A 24,918-nucleotide genomic window follows, 5' to 3' on the forward strand; every position below is an offset into this window, starting at 1 on the left:
TGGTGTATTTTTCTTGACTCGGGATTATCTCATTAGGCCTCTGCCATACTTCCAAACCTAGAAAGAAATGCATGAGTCCTAGGTCCTTCATCTCAAATTCCGAAGTCAACTCCTTCTTGCATCTAAGGATGAGATGATCTTCCCCAGTAAGAAATAGGTCATCGACATATAGGACCAAGATTAAAAATCCACCATTGAATACCTTGAAGTAAAGATTTGGGTCCACATCATTCTTGCAGAAACCCAAAATCACCAAGTATTTGTCAATCCTTCCATACCATGTGTGAGGAGCATGCTTAAGACCATATAATGCTTTCTTCAATTTCCATACATGAGACTCTTTCCCATGAATCACAAACCCTTTAGGTTGCTCAATGTAGACCTCTTCCTCGATCACACCATTGAGACAAGTTGTCTTTACATCCATTTGATGTAGTTTACATCCCTTAGTTGCTGCAATGGCAATGATGGTCCTGATTGAAGTATAGCGAGCAATAGGAGAAAATGTTTCTTCATAGTCTATTCCTTCTTTTTGAGAGAAACCACGAGCCACAAATCTAGCCTTGTATTTCTCAATGCTTCCATCGGCTGCATGTTTAATTTTGTACAACCACTTGGAAGATACAACTGACTTCCCCTTAGGTCTAGGAACAATATCCCAAACGTCATTCTTAATAATGGATTGATACTCTTCATCCATAGCATCTTTCCATACTTGTTGTTTTGAGGCTTCCTCAACACTGGACAGTTCAGTCTCAATAAGATTACACATAAATGCAACATAGCTAGAGAATCTCTGTGGTCTTTTACTTTCTCTGAATGTGCCTCTAGGAGCCGCAAACTTTTCTGCCTCCTGCATAGTGTTCCTTTCCCAAAGAGGTCTCTTTCGATTCACAACAATATCTCTAGGCCCATCAATAGGATCTAGAGGTTCAATTCGATCATCATCTACTACAAGTTCAGTGGGCTCCCTCTAAATCTCAAGAGTATGATCAATGTCCATGTCTTGAGGAGTCTCATGATTTTCATCATCTATCTCCATGCATGAACCCTTAGATTTTCTAAATGCAACATCTTCCTCAAATGTAACATCTCTACTCACTTCTATTTGCTTCTGACCGGGAATGTAAATATGGTAGGCTTTAGAGGTTTCATTGTAGCCCACAAATATTCCTCTCTTGCTAGAAGGTTCCAACTTGGTTCTTTTGTCTTTGGGTATATGAACATACACTGGACAACCAAAGATCCTCAAGTGACTAACATCAGGTTTAATCCTTGAAAAGGCTTCTTCTGGAGTCATATTCTGCAATATTCGGTGAGAACATCTATTTTGAACATACACTGTTGTTCAAGAAGCTTTTGCCCAAAGAAAGGTTTGAAGGTCTTGATCATGGATCATGACTTTTGCAACTTCAACAATAGATTTGTTCTTTCTTTTTGCAACCCCATTTTGCTGAGGGTTGTAAGGGACACAATATTATCTCTTGATCCCTGCTTCAATATAGAAATCATGAAATCTACCCGAGGTGTATTCACATCCATTATCAGATCTTAAAATTTTAATTCTTTTCCCAGATAAGTTTTCTACTTGAGCCTTAAAATCTTTAAATCTACCTAGGACTTAATCAAACTCTTTAGACCTTAAGAAATAAATTCAAGTCTTTTTAGAGTAGTCATCTATGAAAGTTACATAATACAAAAATCCACTTGGGGATGCCATTGACATTGGCCCACATAAATCAAAATGTACAAGATCTAGAATTTCTTTAGACCTACTTTCACTATTATGAAATAGACTCTTAGTGTTTTTACCCATAGCACAACATTTACATGTATTATCATGAACATGACTAAGTTTAGGAATACCTTTCACCATCTTCTCCAATGATGGAAGAGCCCTGAAATGTAGATGTCCAAGTCTTCTATGTCATAATTCACTTCAATTTGAAGAGTCATTTAGGAGGGCTTGAACTGGATGAGTGGAAAGCTTGTACAAACCTTCATGCCGATTCCTAATCACACGTGCAGTCTTGATGTTGGAGTTCTTTGGCCATGCAAGAACTCTCCCTTCCGAAAATGCCACTTGATAACCTTTATCCTCCAAGGCTGAAATAGATATTAGATTCCTCTTGATTCTTGGCACGAATAGAACATCACTTAGATGAAGAGAAATTCCAAATTCTAGATTGAGTGATGTAGCACCAAATCCTTTCACCAAATAGCATGCATCATCTTCGATGATTATTTGAAGGTTAGACTCTGTTTCCACCAAATCTGAAAGATGATCTCGATAGCCTATGATGTGTCGAGAGGCCCCACTATCAATTAGCCAGGTGTCACTATCCATGGGAACATTACTTGATAAGGCAGTTATGAAGAGGAATCCATTAGAGTTGTCTTTTGCTTCCTTTTGAGTAGAGACTTCATTAATGTTTGCCACTTGTTGTTTAGGCCTTGTCAAACAATCTCTTGCGAAGTGACCAAACTTGTCACATCTAAAGCATTGGATGTGGGAGAGATCTTTCTTCTTCTTCTTTGAATCAGATGCAAAGTCTGACCTTAGATACCCATTCCTCTTGAAGTTGCCTTTCTTTCAATTTCTTCCTTTCTTCTTAGTAGATTGGGTGGCCAGAACACGAGTGTCTTCATTTTGAGAACTTTTGACAATTCCTCTTGTAGCCAACCCTGATTCTTCTTGGATGCAGTCAACGCGAAGACGATCAAACTTAGGGAATTTGGATCTCCCACTTATACCTTGAATAAATGGCTCCCAAGAATGAGGAAGGTCATTCAATGCTAGCATGACAAGATCCTTGTCCATAACTTCATCTCCAATGGCGCTTAGTTGATCTCTCAATTCTGAAATCTTCATGAAGAAGGATATGACTGATTCTCCCTTCACCATCTTGACTTTATGAAGTTGTCGCCTCAATGCAAGTGCCCTACTTGTGATGTTGATCTCATACATCCCTTCCAAAGTTCTGAACACGTCTCTTGCATTTGACATCTTGGAAATGATGGGCACTAGGTGATCATTCACGGAGTCAATCAAGATCTTCTTTGCTTTGACAACATTCTTCTTGAATTGAAGTTTCTCCTCTTGATCTTCTGGCTCAATTAAGTCTTTCTCCTCCACAAACTCAAGAAGATCATTTTCTTCAAGTGCAATAAGAACTCTAAACTTCCACGAGGTGAAGTTTGATGTGCCTTCAAGCCTATCTTCAACCTTTAACCCATACACCATTTTCAATGTTTTGATATTGCTTCTTGAAGGTGAGAGATGAAAGAAAAAACTTTGTTGTTATACAAATCTGATTATGATCTACTTCACCGTGGCTCTGATACCATGTTAAGTTTTTAAGATCGGATTAGATAGAATATAATTCAAACACAAATGCACAGTATTTACCCTAGGAAAACCTTTCTCTTGAAGGTGAAAAACCCAACAACAAAGTATATCTCTATTATTTCAAATATGATAAGTATCTTTACAAAGAATTGCTTCACACTTTGAAGTTGTATGATGATATAGATTCACCCTAGACTGTTGTATGGAATTTGAACTGTTGTAGTTATGTGAACTATTGTATGATGATCTATCTTAATCAATCTTCTATATCAATTAATTTGCCCGAAGATGAGAGCACACTGCTAAAGACTGGAGTCAATTTGTTGAAGAACACAAACTGCTGAAGGATATCAATATGGTGATAGAGAAATACAATGTGTTGAATGCTCGATGCTTAATCTACTTGATGATAACTTATTCAATCATCTTGGAAAGAGGGAGACAGACAATATCTATACTCACACAAGTGTGCATCCAATCAACACGACTATTCTAAGGATCGACTTCTTATTAACCAACATGTCTCTTCATTAGGGATCAGTTATATTATAATTAACACGTCTTTCAAGGTGGTGGGTCATATATTAGTTATGTTTTCTCAACAAACCATTTTAATATGAAAGTCGACAATAGATAGAATTCGAACATGTGAATTTGAACATGTTAAATGTGTAAGGCCGATAGGCCACTCACACATTTTCATTTGCTATGTCGGCCTGAAGGATCCGACCATAGCTATAACATTAACATAACATGAAAAACTACTCTTATACCAAATTTCATATATAATTGCACAACAGTATTCAAACAAATGTTATCATAATTAAGTTGTTGATCTGGAAGATGAACGACTAGAATTCCACAAAAATATTGATTAAAAATGGTTTTAGCTACAATTATACGTTGATGTGTTTCTGAATAAGTGTATGACTACACTTTTGAAAACACAAAAGATATCTACAGCTTAATTTTGATACCATGATCAAGAACATGTAAACAAGTATTCAACTTATTGCCATGTGAGAATGTCCATTTAGTTTACTCCATTTAATAAGTACTGATGAAAAGGGTAAAAGAACATGAGGAAATTACAATGACATGGTCACAAGAAAATTATCCTAGAAAGACCCTCATGGGATACATAAACTTACGTAATGAAAAGGTTATGGCTTAAACAATCATTCGTCATGGCTAAACATGTATGCAAAGAATAAACTCTCTTTGGATGATGCAAATCTCCTATAATCCTCACTGTGTACGGTTTATCATCATCCTCTTCTTGCTTTGACCCCAACTCCCTTAATAATGTCATTACAATGAAACAATGTTCTATGACATTATAAATATGTTTGCGTCTTATTACCATGTCAGAAATGTTTACCCAACAAACTCCTTTCAATGTTTTGCAACGCAAAAGCTACAATAATGTAGGGACATCATGTAAGATATATTACAGATGGAATTAGTGGTTACATGAACACCTAGATTAGGATCATTTTTACCACCATAGTTACAAGACTCAAACTCACCTCGAACTCAGCAAGCTGATTTTTGACTCGGACTCGGACTTGATGCTTGGACTCGACAAAAACTCGACAAAGACTCGACAAATAGAAAAACCCAAGAAATTCAAATTTTTTAACAATTTTAAACTTGTTTCATGTATTTTTTAATAAATAAACCTCAAAGACACAATAATTTCATCAAATAGAAGCTACTTTGAACACATACACAAGTTTACATTCATCACATAAGTAGAAATGCAAATTTTAGGCTTGAGCTGAAGGAAATAAGCTAAACTAAATAACACATTAGAAATATAAATAGTGTCAAATGTCTACAAAATTCATGTAATATGAAATCCATGTCATCAAAAGTTCAAAATATACATCAACATAAAAGCTAGAGCCTAAAAGTCTAAGGCTCAGAGGAGCCAATATCAGTGATCGCTCAACTCCGCAATTCGAGGCCCAATGCTCACATTCACACTACCACAGACCAATACTTTCAAATCCAGGAAAAGGAGGTTGAGGATTTGAAGAACCCTCTCCACCAATGGCTGCCATTTCTTCTATGTGCTTCCTTTATAATTCGTTTTTCTCTTTAAATTTTTGTAATTGAGCTTGCACTTCACGTATAGCCTCAAGGGGTTCTTTTTTGCATGGGTTTGCAACATGGCATTCTATTTGTGCAATGTGATATTTCAACCAGTTAATACCTCCCCCATTATATTTTGTTTTGCAATAGATACATGTCACTTCTCCTTTTTTTGATCCACGGATGCCATGTTTCCAAGCCTTATCCTGTCTAACTTGGGCACCACTTCCACTACCAGTAGGCTGAGACATTATGCTACAATATATTATAAATGAAAAAAATCAGCATAATGTCTCTTATTCTAATTAAGTTAAGCTTAAAAATAAATAATAGAAAGAAAAAACAAAACTAGGGTTTCAAGTTCAACTTTCATATTTTTTCCATCAATACAAAATAAAACAAAAACAAAAACAAAACAAATGTAAAAAAAAATGGAAAATATAAAAGTAAGAAAATAAAAAAATAACAAAAAATGGTACTTGCCTCTATAAATTTGCTAGAAACCTCTTCCAAATCCTTCTTTAACACCTTTAAATGCTTATATGCAAGCTACAAACTTGCACAAACAATGAACAACCCTTATCCCCTCTTCAATCTATTTGCTGGTTTGCTCTTCAACGCCTCTGTTTTTTTGCTCAAAATCCTCTTTTTAACTCCTAGTGTTTGCAAACAACAAAATGACTTTTTAGGGTGGGAGACAAAACATATTAACCTTTTGTTTTATTTAAAACAAAGTTTTTTTGTTTTTTTTCACTTTTTACATGCTGCCTAGGTGGCAGAGTCTAACCCACGGGACTCGGCGAGTCTGCCAAAACTCGGGCAGACTCGGCCGAGTTCGAGTCCAAAGGCCACTGGCCTCGGGACTCGGCGAGTCTTGCCCAAACTCGCAGAGTCTTGCAACTCTAGTTACCACTTTGCTGAGATTTCATTTTAGTTTTCTTGTGTAAGTTGTGTCACAAATAGTCAACTTGGTTTTCCTTAGTAAAGGTATTTAATAGGCACATTTACAATGATAATGTATCACTAATTTGAACATTTGTAATCCTGGAACTCTTTCTCTTCTTCTCTAATATAGTGTTAGAGAAAACTTTGATGTTTCATGCCTCACAGGCCTGTGGTCTCCAGCAGGATGAAGATTGTTGCATTGTTACATACGTCTAGAGTACTACAGAATTGTTGATTTCATATAACAGATGTGTGATATGGCACAGGTGCTCATAGTATCCTTCTGTGCAATGGTCTATTACTTTCTTTGCAGCACTTCCCCTGCTTTATCTGGCTACCCCACAACAATGGTGCCCAAACGAAGGCCATTGCCACTGTAAAGCAGTACTATGGGTAGAGGTAATTTGTGGTCATCTACATCAACAATGACTATGGTATCAGCATGCTCTCACCTCTAACAAAGCCCTCCTGCAGTTAGGATACCAATTTACCTACACATGACAGCTATTATATTTTTCATTGACAATTATGCTTATTGGTTATCAACTGTCTTAAGACATTTGCAATTAGTTGTTCATCAGCTTCACTGTTGCTTGTCATTTCTTATATTTTCCTTATCTAAATCGTCCCAGATCTGCAAACTGAATGCAAATAGTCGTAATGATAACCTATTTGGTGATTCATTTCAGATCACTCATGCAGTCTCTATAGTTAGACCTGTGTTTCCATCACCTCCAGTGACCATTGGTCCCAAGCAATCTGCATCTCAACAACAGCCACAACTACAGCCAATTTAGTTCACTTCAGGAACATGGACTGTCTAAAAACTGGTTTCACAATCTAGTCATCTTTTCAGTTTGACCTTAGATTTAAACCCATCACTTATTGGTGTGCAAGCATGTTGCCATCTTTAGAGAAGGTAAATGTAAGTATACTTTTGGTTACTTGTCATTTTCTTACCTAAACTTTCATTTAATAAAGAAATCATCTGTTTAATATAGGAATATTATAATAAAATATCATATAAAGGAATAACTTAAATACTTTGGGATTAACGTCAGCCATATCATTGTTGTATGCAAAAGCTACATGTATACTAAAGGAGTATGATGAAAAACTGTATAATATAAAGTCTAGACACATCTCGGTATTAGTTTTAACTTATATCATGGTCATGAGCAGAAGTTACATTCAACTGCACACACACACACATCCTTTGACTTTTGGTATTAGTGTTTTAAGTTATATCATGGTTATGAGCAGAAGTTACATTCAACTGCCATGTCTAGCAGAACTTACATTCAACTACACACACACACATACACACGTATATCCTTTTTTTAAATGACAAAAAAGTGGTCCATTCATCTAAATGAAGGCCTGATGATATATTGAAATTATATGGTACGTACATTGCATGAGATTGTAATGTAAACATTAGTACGTATTAGATGCATATACCTTCTCTAAGTCCTTTAATTTGTCATATGTATATCCTTTTTTAAAATGACAAAAAAGTTGTCCTTCCATCTAAATGAATGCCTGATGATATATTAAATCTATCTAGTACGTACATTGCATGACTTTATAATGAAAACATTAGTACACATTAGACTCATATACCATCGCTTCTTTCAAGTGCTGCTTTAATTTGTCAATCCTTTGTTCAGCTCATTTTCATGTTATAATCTGAGTATAATGAAGTAAAGACAGACTTCTGATAAAAGTAGCATGTCATTGTCCATATACCCACTAAACTTCCTAGTTTAGAGTCGAAACCAAGAATTATTGTTTGAACAGTCAGTGTAATTTGAAACTGTCAGCCGCCCCTACCTTTCAGACTTGAGTACAACGTTATAAAATTTAAATGAATGCATGTGTACATTATCTTATGTGAAAGATGTAAACCTGCTTATATTATGCAGGTTATGACCTTACAAGCGTAAAGATCAAGAGAACAAATAAGAAATCTCCTTGACCAACAAGAATGGGATACTAGTCCTCCATGAATAAGATTGTCTCTTCAGAAAATTTTAAGAGTAAAATGCCCTTGTAGTGTAGATGTACAATGGAATTGCAGCATCCGCTCTGTACAATTTGAGCAGCTTTAGAAGATGATTAGAGGTGAACAGATCTTTGGAAATTGTGGCTACAATTCACATAACTATCTTGAGTAAAAACAGGAATATTTCCTTCCTTCAGATTACAATCATGGATTCCTGATCCCTTGATTTTTATTTACAAATCTATTATATTGTTTAAAAATACAATTCACCTTGAGATCTTTGATAAAGACGTACAACAAAGGTGATCAACTTCGTTTGAATTCTGCCTCAGTTCTTTGGGGTGCCAAAATTGAGAGCTGCCTCACAGATGAAGAGATTGACAGGGCATTTAAAGCCTTCAAAACTGGAATACTTGCTTCCTATCCACTGAAATGGACTAAACTAACTCAGAAGAGTCCAACATGTCATTGTTACGACAATCTCTCGAGTTCCATGTTTCAAGAACCTTTTGCATTGCATAGTGAACTCTGAAATATAGAAATTACAGAAGAATTATTATTTAGAAACAGTTAAAAGAGTCTAAGATAGCATGGCATTTTCAATAACTCATTCTGCAAAGAAAACTAAGGAAACAAAATAAGTTGCAAGAAAATAACTTGTTGTATAAGGCTTCTGGCTAACACACAAATAAGACAATTAAAACACTTAAAGGGAATGATATGATAATTTTTAATTTTTTTAAAAGTGGAATGTTTCAAAACAATATCCAAGTCCCATCATGCAGTCTGAGCAATCAACTCAGTTCCTTCAGTAGATTGTCATTAATGCATGTCCAAATGAAAAAAATATTGACTTCTATGGACTGTCATCCCTCCAGGCTCCAGCTATAAGGGGGATTTGGCACTGAAAGGGGTAAAAATATCTACCAAGAATCTTCTACCAAGAAACGGTCAGTTTCTTTCTGTCATATGTGGTCACTGGTTTAAGAACCTGATACCTTGTCCATTTTAAGATCGGAGGTCACTATCAGGCAGGCCTTTACAAATTTCAATAAACAAGAGTGTATGTAATGTGACTATAAAATTTTTTGGGCAAGGAACAATGCCACGGTCTAACCTGAATCCTTTCTGGAATTACCATTAAAGGTAAAAGGATGATGACAGTGATAGAGCATTTGTACTGTGGACTTATATAGATAGGTTTTTTGCCTAATCTGATATGTTTTGCAGCTCACTTTGACTCTGAATGATAAGTTCAACAACATCAAGAAACTAAGCATTGCGTACCTTAGGAAACAGTATGGCCCAACAACTGACAAGGGAGTTTCATGGTGTACAGTGCATGTGCTATAACATATTATGAACTTGGTAAGCAGCACAAAGCGGAGATACATTAAAAGAACTATTAAGATAACACTGAAAAGTTTTATTGCTTACATTAATCCCTATGTCAATCCAAGAAGATCATTTTCAATGTAAATACTAAATATATAGAGGAACTTGAGCATAAGTATATTTAACCTTCTTACCTCCATGGCATATGGTCGAGAAACATCGATGGTGAAACAACAATGTCCTTGAAACTGTCTCTATGTCTCAATATTGCCCTGTGAGAGTGATCCTCACCACGATGCCACTTCCAATTTCTCCATGAAGGCCATGTATTTTCCTTGGCTTCTGGAACAATATGAATGACCAATCCTGGAACATACATTTCTACTGGCTCTCTCTCTGTAGCATCAATTTCTAAATTTGTATCCATAGGCTCAGATATTGTATTTCCAGACATAGCTGTCTGTGTAATTGTTGACTCAGAAGAGTGCACACAAAAATCATTATTATTGGTTTCTTTGTGTCTACCCTCATCCTCATCATTGCCAGGCTTCTCTGCATCAGAATCCTGAATTAGAACTGAACGCTCTTCAAAGGAGGCATTATCCCTTGATTCTGCACCTGCAGGCAATGCAGATGTCTGCATATCAGAAATGCTTGTATGCTTATGCCTTATACTCCCAAAAGATAAGGACTCTTCAATCTCTGCAGCATCAATAATTACATCCCTATGCTTCTCATCATTCAGTAAATCCCCTTTAACTGATGCATGTAATTTACATTTAACAGGATTCCTCACAGGACGAGTAGAACTAAGTTTTGTCATGTTTGTGATGCACGAAGTTGCATGATTACAAAGGAATACCCCACCTTTTATCGTGTGTTTAATACGCCTTCGTTTCTGATTCTTATTCTTTTGGATCACAGAGCTGGATTGAGATATCTGAACAGAAACCTCTTCATTGTTCTTACCCTGAAGATATTTGTTTGCACGCAAAAGGCGCCTTGTAAGTTTGGATATTATAGCAGAATCTGTTGAAGAGTCTGCTGCAAGTGCCGCAAGTGCTGCCGCTCTCAACCGAAGGATTGAAGTAATTGAAAGCCTAGATGAAAACTCATCATTGTAGATGATACTGCAAATAATAATCAGTTAATAGTGTGCAGATTTCTGATATCAAGATTGATTACACAATCGCCATCAATTAAAATGATTATGTCAGTCAATAGCTTATATATTGAAAACAATGAAACGGAAAAAGAGGTTATTATGCTTTTCAAAGTTTTGTCAATAGTTGTGTATCCTATTAACATTAGCACTGAATTCAATTGACATCATATAAATCTCTCATTTAGTTAAGTCCTTGGATATTATGAATACTTTCTTCACGTGAAAGAAATTAATGATTATTAGTTGATTGATCATTTCTGAAGATTAAATTACTTGGAAAATGTAACTCTTGCCAAAATTAACTTAGCAACATGGAATTTTGATATAGAATACACATGATATAACCACCTTAGAAAGAGATTTTACCTTGTAACAAAACCAGAGCATGCATCAGCTATAACTGCATCTACACAGGGAAGGACACCATATGCATATACATGCATGTTTGGGTATCGCCCATACATCTGCAGATCATGGAAGTCACAAGGCATGATACATACATTTTCTATAAAGCAGAAACAAATTAATCTCTTGCAACTAAGTTCTATGGATTGATTGTAAGAACCCCTTCCAAGTGCACCCTAGATTTTCACTCGCAAACAGATATCTTACTGTTTATGCAAATTACTGTTTTTCTATTTGTATGGATTCAGATCATGTTTTGCTGATTGGTAGTGTTTTATCAAAAATATTGCATAAGCATAAAAAATATTTGATTTGCAATCTGAGCATATAATAAATATAATAAGAGCAGCAGGCACCAGATAAGGTCTGACCTTTATTAGCAGCGATACCCAAGATACAAGATATAGATAAATGCAACTATAGCAGAGAAATATGCCTGCGTTGGAAAGCACTAGGCATTCATACATCAACATTGCAATCATGACAGAAATAATACAAGTCCAGGCGTCCATTAATGACAACATCTAATCGCCATGAGGGAATCCTTTGCATCTACGAACAGCAGGATGAGCAGACTATAAAAAATCATCCCCTTCCAAGGGCCACGCCTCCAATCACCATGAGGGAATTCTTTGTATCTACAAACAGCAGGATGAGCAGAGTATAACACATCACCCCCTTCCAATGGCCATGTCTCCAATCACGATGAGGGAATTCTTTGAATCTACAAACAGCAGGATGAGCAGAATATAACAAATCACCCCCTTCCAAGGACCACACCTCCAATCATACTCCATGTCTTGCATTCAATACTGCAAATTAAGCCACGACCCTTCAGCCAAAGCCTCACGTCTAAAAAATAGACTAGTTTGATGCCAATTAAGCTCACGCCCAAGTAATATACTCAGCAGCCACTCTTGCCAAGGAATAGAGGAATCAAACCAAGGGAGAATAGTCCACACCAAAGGTAGGATCCATGCCAAGAATGCACAACAAAGAATAGACCCTCACGTCCCAAGATAAAAGCCTCATGACCCATAGGAGACTAAAACAAAGACTACAAGAGCCAGTCCACAAATATGAATCTACGCCAAGTAATAAGAGGGAGCAGCCAAGCTTAATAGAATCCCATGCCAAGAATATCTTCAAAATGATAATCTTCCAACATCCAAAATGGCATCTCCGATCAAGGCGTGCATATCAAATATCTCTTGCAATGAAATCAAAACTCCCTGCGAATTTGTCTCTAAAAGAGACTTCACAAATTTGATCAACACAACTATAGAAGCACGGTGAAATACCTGAGTGATATCTTCAACTCTGGCTAGGGCAGATAATTTCACTACCGAAACCAACAATCCCTTAAGGTTTTTGTCCTAGGGTTTCAAGCTCCAAGAATCTCTCTAAATTAGAATGAGTAAATAACCAAGCATATCTCAAATGAGGCCCAAATTGCTCTTCTATAACCATTGGAGAAGCTTCTAGACACATTTTAGGTTTTCCCTCTCTTTTTTATTTAAACTTGAGCTTAGAGAAATATTATAATAAAGTGACTATTAAAATCTCACTTAACTAATAGTTAAAATCACTTTATAAACTTTATTAAATAAATTATTAAATATTACCCTTATAATAGACTTTGATGGATAATATTAAATAATTAAATTGATTAGTTGCCTTTTTCCCGACTATAGTCTATGGAAAATAAATAGGCTAATAAGTTCATCTGGAAAAACTACATGGAAGGGGGCATTACATTGATAGAAGACAAGCATGTGCAAGATCATTTCTTCACCATATTCAGAAAAAGTTCTAACATGAATGAGAGAGCTAGCCATCTAATAAATGTTGCAAGTAGAATTGCTGGGATTAGAGATCCATCTTTATGGCTAATGTGGTCTAAAATTGGTGACAATTCATAGGGTATAACAAAGTATGCTAGGAAAAGTTTATAGTCTATTGTTTAATCATCTTTTATTTTCATCCTATGTAAGATGTAAAAAGTAGAAAAGTAGATTCCTAGTTGTTAGGCCGTTGGCCTCTGTTAACTAGTTATTTGTTTTGATTTTGGTTCTCACGTTAGCTTTTTATCTATGTTCCATGGAAATTCAGAATGGTGGGATGGGGGAATACAGGGACAAGTGTTGAGGATGGGGGTACCATGGAACAAAATTTGGGGATGGTGGTGGATATATATATATATATTATGACATGTATCTCCAAGTCACTAAGAATACTCATAAGGTGGAGCAAAAAATTGGAGGATATATTCCTCATAGCTCTTGGGCCCATGGGCCCTTCGAATGTTTCCATTTGAAAACTGTGTTTGCATCAATGAACACTTGCAAAGTAAACTTGAAGCTGTTGGCAACAGCAAGAAGGAAAATTGAGAGGGCAAGTGGGGTGGGCTGGGCTGGGCTGGGCTGGGGGTGGGGGGCTGAATCAGTTTTCCTTCTTGCTGTTGCCAACAAGTGGTATTAGAGCTAGATCCTCCGAAAGAAGCTTAACCGCTAGAGGAGATCTGGGATGGCAACCTATGTATTTAAGGAGATTCCTAGATTTGATGGAAATAATTATACTGTTTGGAAGGACCGGATGGAAGTTCATTTGAAGTGTCTTGGTGAAGATTATTGGAAGATTACAAAGAATGTTTACAATGTTCCTCGGAATGGACCAATTACTGCAGATGAGATCAAGGAAGTTGAACATAACATAAGGGCTAAGGAAGCATTGCTGAGTGCTTTGACCAATTCAGAGATGACTAATGTGATGGGACTTCAAACTACACATGAGATATGGAAGAAGCTTGAGGTCTTGTATGAAGGAGATGCACAAGTTAAAGTTGCTAAGTTGCAGAGTTCGAAGGGAAAATATGAAACATTAAAGATGGGAGAAGATGAGAACATAACTTCCTTTATGGCTAAAGTCAATGAGCTTGTCATGAACATCAGATGTGTCGATGGAAGTCTTGAGGGAGATGAGATTGTTGCTAAGGTATTGAGATCCTTGCCTTTTGCTTATAAAGATAAAGTTGTTACTATTGATGAGATCCAGAGTGTGACTACTGTGACAAGAGATATGTTGGTTGGTAAGCTTGCCGCATTTGAGTTGAGTGAATTTGGAGAATCACATGGTAAAGCTGAGACTGCATTTAAAGCCTTTGTATCCGGGAAGCAACGGTATGATCCGGAAGAGAGTTCATCTAGGGTTTCAAGATATGAAAAAGAGTTAAGAGAGATGGAAGAGTAGGAGAGAGAGTTGGATGAGCTTGAAGCACTTATTGCTCGGAGATTGCCTAAGGGAGCCGGTAAGTATGATGGAAAGTTACCTTTGAAATGTTTCTCTTGTAATAAGATAGGACATTTTGCTTCTAGGTGTCCTGAAAGAATGTCTAGGTATGATAAGCATAAAAGACATGATAGATTTGATAAGCATGATAGATATAAGAAGCATGATAAGCATGATAAGCCCTACAAGCCCTACCAGAAGTACTGAAATCAGAAGAGATGCTATTATGCTCCTGATGAAGGTGTGACAGATGAAGAATCAGACAATGGAAATGCAAGAGATGAGTTTGTGTTTATTGCTATCAAAGAAGATGATCCGGTACCAATGAATCCTACAAGCTGCATTGTTGAGGAGAAAGCTTTGGCTACTAAGATTGAGGAGAGAGATGAATGGGTAATTGACAGCGGTTGTTCACATCATATGACAAGTGATAAAAGCAAATTTGTAAGTACGGAAAAGTATGATGGTGGTATAGTAAGATCTGGAGATGATAAAGCTTGTGTGATTCGTGGTAGAGGTTCTATATCTTTTGATGGTAAGAATAACACTGATGATGTCTTATATGTTGAAGGATTAAAGCATAATCTTCTGAGTGTTGGACAGATGGTTGACAAGGGATATGATTTGCAATTCAAGAATGGTAAATGCAAGATTATGAATGGCTTTGGTGTAGAGAATGCAACAGGGACTAAAACCAAAGGCAATATCTTTCACTTGAATGCCGGTGAGAAAAGTAGTTTGATTGCTCTATTAGATGAAAGTTCGATGTGGCATAGGAGGATGTGTCATGTTAACTTTGATTGTATGGTGAGGATAAGCTCTACTCAAGCTGTTAGAGATCTACCTAAGATTGTGAAGCCCTCTAATCCGGTATGTAAAGAATGTCAGTTGGGGAAGCAAACAAGAACATTATTTAAAAGCAAATTGTATACATCTAATGGACTGTTGGATCTTGTGCACACTGACTTGTGTGGTCCTACTAGAGTGAGAAGCATGCAGGGTGACAGGTATTTCATGTTGCCAATTAATGATTACTCTAGAATGATGTGGGTGACTTTTCTAAGGTAGAAATCAGAAGCATTGGAGAAATTCAAGATATTCAAAGCAAAGGTGGAGACTGAGATAGGATTGAAGCTAAAGTGTCTGAGATCTAACAAAGGAGGAGAATTCACGTCCGGTGAGTTTGATACATTTTGTGAGAGGAAGGGAATTAGAAGATAGTTATCTACTCCTAGAACTCCTTAGCAGAATGGAGTTGTTGAAAGGAAGAACAAAACAATCTTGGATGCTGCTAAAACAATGTTGATTGAAGGAAATGTTGTGCAAACCTTTTGGAAGGAAGCTGTCAGCACTGTTGTTTACACATTCAACCGGGTGCATATAAAACGTGATTCCGGTAGGACTCCTTATGAGCTATGGTTTGGTCATGTTCCTACTGTTAGATATTTCAGATTTTTTGGAAGCAAATGTTATATAAAAAGAGATGAGGATATAGGAAAGTTTGATGCAAGATGTGATGAAAGAATCTTCTTGGGATATTCTACTAAGAGTAAGGCCTACCGGTGTTACAATAAGAGAAAAAGATTGAAAATGATAGTGGAGAGTGCAAATGTAAAAGTTGATGAATGTTTTGGTAAGCAGATCAAAGCATGTGGATATGAGATTGATCAATAGGACATTGTCTCTAAGCCTACACAGACTGAGATCTTGAAGCAAATTAATCCGGTAGAGATAGTTGATCCAAATATTGTTGCTGCTGGTGAAGGACTTCAAAAGCTTGAGAATCAGAATAATCCGAAGACTCTGAGGTATGTAAAATTGAATCACTCTGAGAATCAGATTATTGGTGATAAGAACAAGGGTGTGATGACTAAGAGAAGACTTACTGCTGAAGAGATATGCCCGATTTCTAAGATTGAGTCTAAAGATGTTGCTAAAGCATGTAAAGATGAGAATTGGGTAAAAGCTATGGAGGAGTTGAATTAGATTGAAAAGAATAACACTTGGGAGCTTGTCCCGAGACCTAAAGACAAAAATGTGATTGGCACTAAATGGGTGTTCCAGAATAAACTCAATGAAGCCAGTGAAGTGGTAAGAAACAAAGCAAGATTGGTATGTAAGCAATGTTCTCAGATGGAAGATATTGATTATGAAGAAACTTTTGCTCCTGTAGCTAGAATTGAAGCTATTAGATTGCTGCTTGCATATGCTACTTATAAGAATTTCAAAGTTTATCAGATGGATGTCAAGTCAGCGTTTTTGAATGGTGATCTTGAGGAGGAAGTTTACATTGAGCAACTAGAAGGATTTTCTTTATTAGATGTAGAAGACATGGTATGCAAATTGAAGAAAGCACTGTATGGACTGAAGCAAGCCCCTAGAGCCTAGTATGCAAGATTAGATAAGTATTTGATGAAGTTGAGATTTTGTAAAGGTACTGCAGACAATAATTTATACTTTAAGGTTGAGAATGATAACATTTAGATTGTTGAAGTATTTGTGGATGACATTATTTTTGGAGGTGATGATGATTTGAGTATGAAGTTTGCTGATGATATGAAAAAGGAATTTGAGATGTCTATGATAGGTGAGATGAAATTCTTCTTAGGATTGCAAATTACTCAGACGGGTAAAGGTATTTTCATTTCTCAATCTAAGTATGTGAAGGAATTGTTGAAGAAATTTGGGTTAGATGATTCTAAACCTGTTGGAACTCCTATGGTGACTGGATGCAAATTACTAAGAATGATGAATCTAAGAAAGTGAATCAAACCTTGTATAGATCTATGGTTGGTGGACTACTATACCTGACTCAGACTAGACCAAATATTATGCATGTCGTGTGTCTTTGTGCCAGATTTCAAGCTGATCCTAAAGAGACTCATGTTTCTGTTGTTAAAAGAATTTTCAGATAATTGAAGGGAACTGTTGATTATGGGCTGTGATATCCGAAGAATGATGATTTTATACTTTGTGCCTATACTGATGTTGATTGGGCAGGTGATGTAGATGACCAGAAGAACACTACCGACGGAGCTTTCTTTTTGGGGAAGAAGTTGGTGTCATGATGAGCCTACAGTTATTTACTGTGAAAATTCAAGTGCTATTAATATTTCCAAGAATCCGGTATTGCATTCTAAAACTAAGCATATATCAATTAAGTATCACTTCTTGAGGGAGAAAGTGATGAAGAAGTAAAATTGGAGTATGTATCTACAAAAGATCAAATTGCAGATATTTTCACTAAGCCTTTTCCTGCAGATACATTTGTGCATTTGAGAGACAAGTTAGGGGTCTCTGCCCCTCCTGATGAGACATAGGTGCATTGAGATGCATCAATCCAGTGGACTTTACAGTCTTATCTCTTTGTCCGGGTTGATGAGTTGATGTTGCTACTCAACTGAAGTAGTTAGTGAGTTGTTCAGAGCTGTGACTATGTTGTTTGGAGGAGGGAAGCTTGATCAGTTTATATCTTTGGTATTGTTGTCAAAGGGGGAGAGAAGCATGTGAAAAACTGTTTTATCTCTAGAGCTTGGTGTGCATGATCTTAGGGGGAGCCTGTTGAATTTTGCTAGTGTTGATTCATTCCTTTACATTGATTGTTTTTCACACTTATATGTTGCCATCAATGCCAAAGGGGGAGATTGTTGGACATTGTTGCTGCTAGGATATGTTGTTGTCATTGATGTCAACATATTCCTGTGTTTTGGTATTGCAGAGAATTGATTTCAGTGATCCAGAAGTCTTCTTGATCATATCACTTGATCCAGTGTTGCATTTGAGTTTTTTGTCTTTCTGTTCAGTGGTTGGCAATCTAGTTTTTGATCCGGTGAGCTCCGGTATGATTATATCTTGTGTTGCGGATTTGGGAGAATGTTTTGGATGTTCGTATGTATCTTCATTTCAAGTGGTTCGTGATTGTGTGCTTTGGAAGCTATCTTTCTTATCCGAGTTGTTGTTGAGTGTTCTTGAATGTTAGAATGTTGATCGATGAAGATTTGCATAAGTGGTGTAGGTGCAGCTATTGCGGATTGTTCTAACATGCTTTTTGGTGTTTTCTAATCATGTCCTGTTTGTCTTGGTGATCCGCATTGATTGTTGTGCGAGTTCTTGATGATTTTCTTGGTCCGATGATACTCTTCGTGTTATGCGGTATTTTGGTGGTGTAACGTGTTGATGTTGGTCTTGGTGAGATTTTCGGTGGTGATGAGCATTTGGAGATTTGATTTAGGTCCATTTTTTGCTATCTATGTCATTGTATTGGTCCGGTGGTTGATTTATGTATCATGTGATGTAATTTTATAATTAGGTGCTATGGGTTTGGCCGACCTTATAGTCAAGGTTGATGATTTGTATAAATGGGTGTAATATTCATGTAATTTGATGTCATGGTGTTAAGTCTGCATTATCAGAGAGTGGTGTATGTGTGAACAAGTGAAATCATCTTTCGGTGTGGTGTGTAAAGCAGAGATTGGTGAAGAAGAAGACATTTGAGCTTAACCGGAACTGTCATCAGGCATTAGTAGATGCCTCATTCTTTCCAAATTGTAGTTCGAATCTTTTTGTAAGGTAGTGAACCTTCCCCGAGGGTTGGAGCCTTCTGGGTCATTGTAATTTGAGCAATGAGCTCTAGGCACTGTGCCTGAATGCATGTGCATTCCCCATTGTAATATTTACACGTACTATTACAGAGTATTATCTCATTATGGTAGGTTCCCACCGTGGTTTTTCCCTTAATTGGGTTTTCCACATCAAAAATATTGGTGTTATGTGTGTTGTTATTGCTGTTATCTTTCTTTTTGCTGCAATTGATCAGATCTGAGATTGTGCTTAATTGTTTTAATCCGGTGAAAACTGATTCTCCTCCCCCACCCCCTCTCAGTTTTCCTTCTTGCTGTTTTCAACAAAAGCAACTAATTTTTGGGCTCTTTTGAATCCCCTTTAGAACTCCAGTGAAATTTCTTTGTGATTTTTTCCACCTAGGCCAACTTAGTTGATTACCCTTTCACTTTTAGGGGAATTTAATTATTTTTATCATTTCTTATCGCATTTTTTGTGATAATTCATAATTTCATATTTAGCCAACCTATTAGTGAATCCCTATCACATTCGGTTGTGATCTTTCAAAAGAACATTAATGAAACCTATTTAAACATGTTTCACTATTTCAACTATATGTTGGGAAATATATTGTTAGTGTTCACATAATATGTATGATTTTTTGTTAGAGATTGTTTATAGGTTATTATATTAGTGGCAGGAATGTTTGATTGTAATTGAGTTGTTAAAACCTAAGTCACCAAGTTCGAATTCGAAGAATTCGAATTCGGCAACAATAAAATTCAGATGAAGTTCAAGAAGGGTAAAAAATTCGAAAAAAAATTCGACATTAAATTTGCCTATATAAATTTGATTTTTTTAAATGTATAAATAATAAATTCATTAAATTGTCAAAATAATTTAGCATTTTAAATATATTTGAAATAAAATGATCAAATTTATTATTTATTCAAATAAATTAATATTATATTAAATTTAAAAATTAATATAAATATTTTTCATATATTAAATTAAAATTATTAAAAATAAAACAATATTATGAATTTTCTAATACATAATAATAAATTTAGAAAAACATTGTAATATATATGTATTTAATATTTTAACTTTTTAACTTATTAATATATAAATAAAAAATATATTAAACATGCAAGCTTAAATATATTTATTATTTAATATGTTCGAGTATACGAGAAAACTCCATGTCGAAGGCATTTTCCGCTATGGTATTCATCATATACACATACCCTGCAAACACGGTATTGTTCTCAACACCCATTCCTTTGCAAACGGGCATTAAAAAAACTACAAGATTCTAGCCAAAAGAGGGTTCTTATTGCTCATGGCTTTAAAAAATTAGTGCACTCCCCACATGCTCATGTAGGATCCTTTGGCCACTGTGGAGCCAGTGAGGACTACCCCGAGATCGTCCGTCAATAATAGTTTGTTCCCCTCATACTTTGATCTACCGACAACCCTAGCTCTGTTCCGTACGAATTTTCTGTCGAATTAGAATGAATTTTTAATATTTTATTGAAATTCGCCAAATTTCAAATTTGATGCATGAAGTTCGGCGAATGCGGTGCCTTAGGTTCAAACTTTACCCATTTTTATTTCTTTATTTATTTTATTTTTCACTTATTTATTTTTCCTTATTATTTTCTTCCCAAGCAATTGAGTCAAAATGAACAATTCACAATATTTTATTACCACATTTAATAGACAATTAAATCAAATGTATGCACTCTTATCCAACAAGATATTCCTTACACAACTAATTTATCCCTTATTTTACCAATTTCACGGAAATTAAACATTCAATAGAAAATTCATTCTTTTTAGTCATCAATTTTATTTATGACCAACGAGAAATTTAAACTATTTAACTCATGCATATACTAGTGTTTTACAACAATATCAGATTTCAAAATCAAGTCTAATTTGGGTCTGGGTTAGCACCAATAATTCACAACACATCTCATACTCGAATTGAGTATGATTGATTAATCCAATTGAATAACTTAGCGTCACATCTCTGAAATAACCACCGTTGGGGAATAATTCATACAGGTATATCTAGGTGAAGAAATAACCTTGTACCTATAACCACTCAACACACATGTCAAGTGTTCTTGCTCAATATAACCACTCAACAAAGTTCATCCTCTTTATTGTAAAGACGAATCCTTTGGCTAGTCAAAATTGAGGTGAATGTCTTGAGTTGTTCATTAGGAGTTGGGATGAGATGCAAAAATTTCCACATTCTTACCTTGACTTAATTAGCAAAATGAATTTGGATATAATTTGCCACTTTTAGGCCTCATTGGTTAGAACGCATTTTCCTGAACTCAGTAATGTGCGTTCTCTCATTTAACAATTGATGACCATTCCAAGAATTAATCTAAAAGGTTGCCTTTCTCCTATTTTTGACTTTCCATGTAAGGTAATCAGAGATACTATTTGCAATTTTTCTCTTAATGATAAAGTTCCCTATATGTGAGATCAATGGGGAATTCTTGGTTGTGAAGATTCTTTCTCATCCATTGTATCTAAATACTCTTCCTCATTAATCTAGTCCATAGCAAGTCCTTATTTGCAAAAATATTCCATGCCAGCTTCCCACTAAGTGCTAGATTATGAAAATTAAGATTCATAATATTTGCAGTGCCTTTTTTCAATGGAAATTGCTCTGTTGAACAACTCTACTATGCTTTGTAGAGCCTTGAGGTACCAATTTAATCATAGTGATTCTTTCTACAAAAATCAACCACTTGCCTCACCATGATGCCAATCTAGATTTGATGCCTCAACAGGGGGAGGCTAGAGGGAGGCTTTACAGGACCCCACAAATAAGGTGACACCCAAGCATTTTCCAAAAAGAGTTTCTTTGTGAAATCTCAAAACAGCTGTAATTCTTTTTTGCAATCTTGGAGAGATTAGAAAAAAACTCCACCAATTTGACTTCATTGATTTCCTAACTATAGGTGGCAATATTGGCAAAGAGGATAGTTTTTATTACTTTGCCTTCTAGAATGCTAGCTTCACCAAAAAGTATGGTGACATCCATGAACTGTAAATGGGCGAAAGCTTCTATGTACTTTGTTTCCTTGATTTTGTTCCAGTCACCATCAACATGGGAGAGATAGATGCTTTTCTTCAATGTCTTATCCATCAATATAAAGAGACAAGGTGAAAGAGGGTGGCACAAGTGGGTCCTCCATGTGGCTTCAAAAAGCCCTTCAGGGCATTTACCAAACTTGAAATTTGTCGAGTTGAAATGCATTTAAAGATCAATTCTCTCTAGTGTTGATTGATACCATAAACCATAATTAATAGTGATATCCAAAAATCCTTTTAGCTGCATTAAGATGAGAGACCTTAGGAGCATATTGAAATCTAAAATACCAATCATAATAAAATACCAATCGTAGACCTATATTTTGTCTGGTTTGTGTCTAGTGAATCATCATTTTTAGTCTACTTACAATCCGTGATCATTGGTGTACTGATAAGTTTGCAATCCTCCATTTGGAATTTCTTAGGCATCTCTTTGGTGTATTTAGTCTGAGAGAGAAATATACCTACATCCAACTGAGACACTTGCAATCCAAGAAAAAATGAAAGCTCTCCTATCATGGACATTTTGAATTCTGTTTGCATTTGGGTGGCAAAATCTTTGCAAACATTATCATCACCACCAAAAACAATGTCATCAACATAAACTAGTACCACAAATACATGATCACCAATTGACTTGAAATATGGGTTGCTACTTGCATTACCTTTGTTAAAACCTTGCTGAAGAAGATGTTGAATCAACCTAGAGTACCAAGACCTAGAAGCTTGTTTTAGACCATACAAAGCCTTTTTTAAATTGCACACATAATATTACAACATAGATAATCGGAGTTTGTTTGTAATTGAGTTGTTAGAACAACTCAATTATTTAGGGATGTCGTTTATGTTGTTTCCTAAATAATAGATTTGAGAATCCTATATATATGTATTATGTATTTGAATCTAAGTTGCTAGATTCTTCAAAAAATCTGCTAGGTCCGGGTTCGGTGCGAATTCCGGGCCGTTAGAAATTCGTTGAAAATTCTGGCAGGGTTCACTTTTAGCCTAGTAAATTTTCTCAGAGGAACCCGAGAGGAATTTAGGTGAATTTTGGGCAAATTTGGGCGCCAGCGGCAGAACCCGGGAAGAATTTGGGCAAATATGCCAACTTTTTAAAGTTTTTTTTTGTCTGATTTAGTCTATTCGATCCTCCAACCCTAAATTAGACCACTAAAAAGGCTAAAAAGGTAAAACCTATCTCATTTGTGCATTTGTGAATGAAAAGAAAAACTTCTTGTTTCCATTTCTAAACTTTCTTGTTTGCTTGCCATGTTGAAGAGTGATTGTTGCATGCTCTAAGCTGGTTTGTGAGCTATTCCTAAGTGGTTGCAAGTGTTGAGAACTCCTCAAAGACATTGAAGAGGAAGATTTCAACAAAAGAGGTAGGTTTTTGTTGATTTTGATTGTTTCTTTAATTTTTCTTTGCATTTGTTTTACAAAATGAAATGATTTCTCTAGTTTTACTTTTATTTTATTTTTTCATTTTGGTTTGTGGCTTTGTCTGTTGTTTAATGTTTATAGATTCAATATTCAGAGAATGGCAAGTGCTTCTAGCACTGGGAACGCCCGGTTCAAAACAGACCCAAGCTCTCCACTATGGAAATATGTGGAAATGGTTCAACAACTACTAGGTGGAGGAGGTTTCCTTTGGATTTGCAGCCATTGCTAAGAGGAACATTAAAACTCTTATAGTAGAGTAAAAGCACATTTCTGCTTTATCCCTCAAAAAGGCATCAAGTTTTGTCCAGGCAAGCCAAAAGTTCCAGGGCAGCCTGCACCTAAAACCTTGCTTGCAAACTCTACTGTACTAAAATATATTGAAGAGCAAAGACAAGCAGATGAAGCAGTTGGGAATGCAGTTACTCATACTTTGGAAAGGTCAAGAAGTAAAAGAGCAACAAAGGCCTCTATGTCTTTGGCTTCCATTTCCAATGAACAATCCGTAGAGGACCATCCATTCTTGAATTTTCCTGAACAACCGGTGACAAATAAATGAGCAAAGGGGCCCTTGGAAATGTCATTTCCAAATGAGGCTAGAGACATTGCCGAGCAAGACATAGGTAGATGCATCTATGCAAATGGATTGGCATTTAATGTTGTTTGCTCACCGTACTAGCAAAAAATTGTGAGATCAATTAATGAGGCTCCAAGGGGGTTCAAGGGCCCAGATTATGTTAAACATTTTCCTATCACACATTGTCATGTGGACCTCTGACTCCTATGCTTCTTGGTTCCATATTGGTTGATATTAAAGCATCTTTTTGATTCTTGAATTAGGGTTTTCAAATCTCTTCTCTATAAATTTCTGTTGGAGGGACCATAGACAATTGAAAACCACCATCATTTTGGATCAGCCAAGAAAGTTGATTCAGCCTTTCACTTCATCCAAGTCAAACACATAGAAGCTAAGTTATTAAGGTTTATAGTTTTGATATATATTAAGCATACATATTCAGCACATCCCCATGCATACCACCAAGAACAAAGATATTACTGCCTGTAACTTAATAACCGATCTGATCTGATCTGATCGATGGTGATGTCACTGGATGCTTTTGATTCCTTTCCTTTACATCTATCAATGTGAGGGAGAGGTCACACCTCTTCATCATGTATGCCCTTTGGCAAGAGACACACCCTTTCACCTTTAGC

General features: G+C 36.1%; 2 protein-coding genes across 3 annotated transcripts in view; both read right to left on the reverse strand.

Annotated features, from left to right (window-relative positions):
* Nucleotides 1-2,593: 2,593 nt before the first annotated feature.
* On the reverse strand, nt 2,594-3,244 carry LOC131857724 (uncharacterized). The gene has a single exon (XM_059210433.1). The coding sequence runs from the start codon at nt 3,242-3,244 to the stop codon at nt 2,594-2,596; it is 651 nt and encodes a 216-aa protein (XP_059066416.1).
* Nucleotides 3,245-7,915: 4,671 nt separating this feature from the next.
* The window catches only part of LOC131061694 (uncharacterized), a 171,628-nt gene continuing 154,625 nt past the window's right edge, over nt 7,916-24,918 (reverse strand). Inside the window, exons 11-14 of one of the 2 annotated variants that reach the window (XM_057995511.2) lie at nt 11,263-11,360; nt 10,599-10,861; nt 9,926-10,349; nt 7,916-8,924 (exon numbers count right to left, since the gene is read on the reverse strand). In XM_057995511.2, the coding sequence (XP_057851494.2) occupies nt 8,834-8,924; nt 9,926-10,349; nt 10,599-10,861; nt 11,263-11,360 (876 nt within the window). In that variant the 3' untranslated portion in view covers nt 7,916-8,833. Of the gene's footprint in view, nt 8,925-9,925; nt 10,862-11,262; nt 11,361-24,918 lie in introns of both variants that reach the window. The other variant, XM_057995510.2, reaches the window with a different exon arrangement.

The sequence above is a fragment of the Cryptomeria japonica genome, chromosome 8, assembly GCF_030272615.1.
Source record: "Cryptomeria japonica chromosome 8, Sugi_1.0, whole genome shotgun sequence".
Classification (NCBI taxonomy): Eukaryota; Viridiplantae; Streptophyta; class Pinopsida; order Cupressales; family Cupressaceae; genus Cryptomeria; species Cryptomeria japonica.

Bases quoted from the DNA above. Each gene is read 5' to 3' on its own strand.
- LOC131857724 (XM_059210433.1), bottom strand. From the start codon at position 3,244: ATGGTGTATGGGTTAAAGGTTGAAGATAGGCTTGAAGGCACATCAAAC.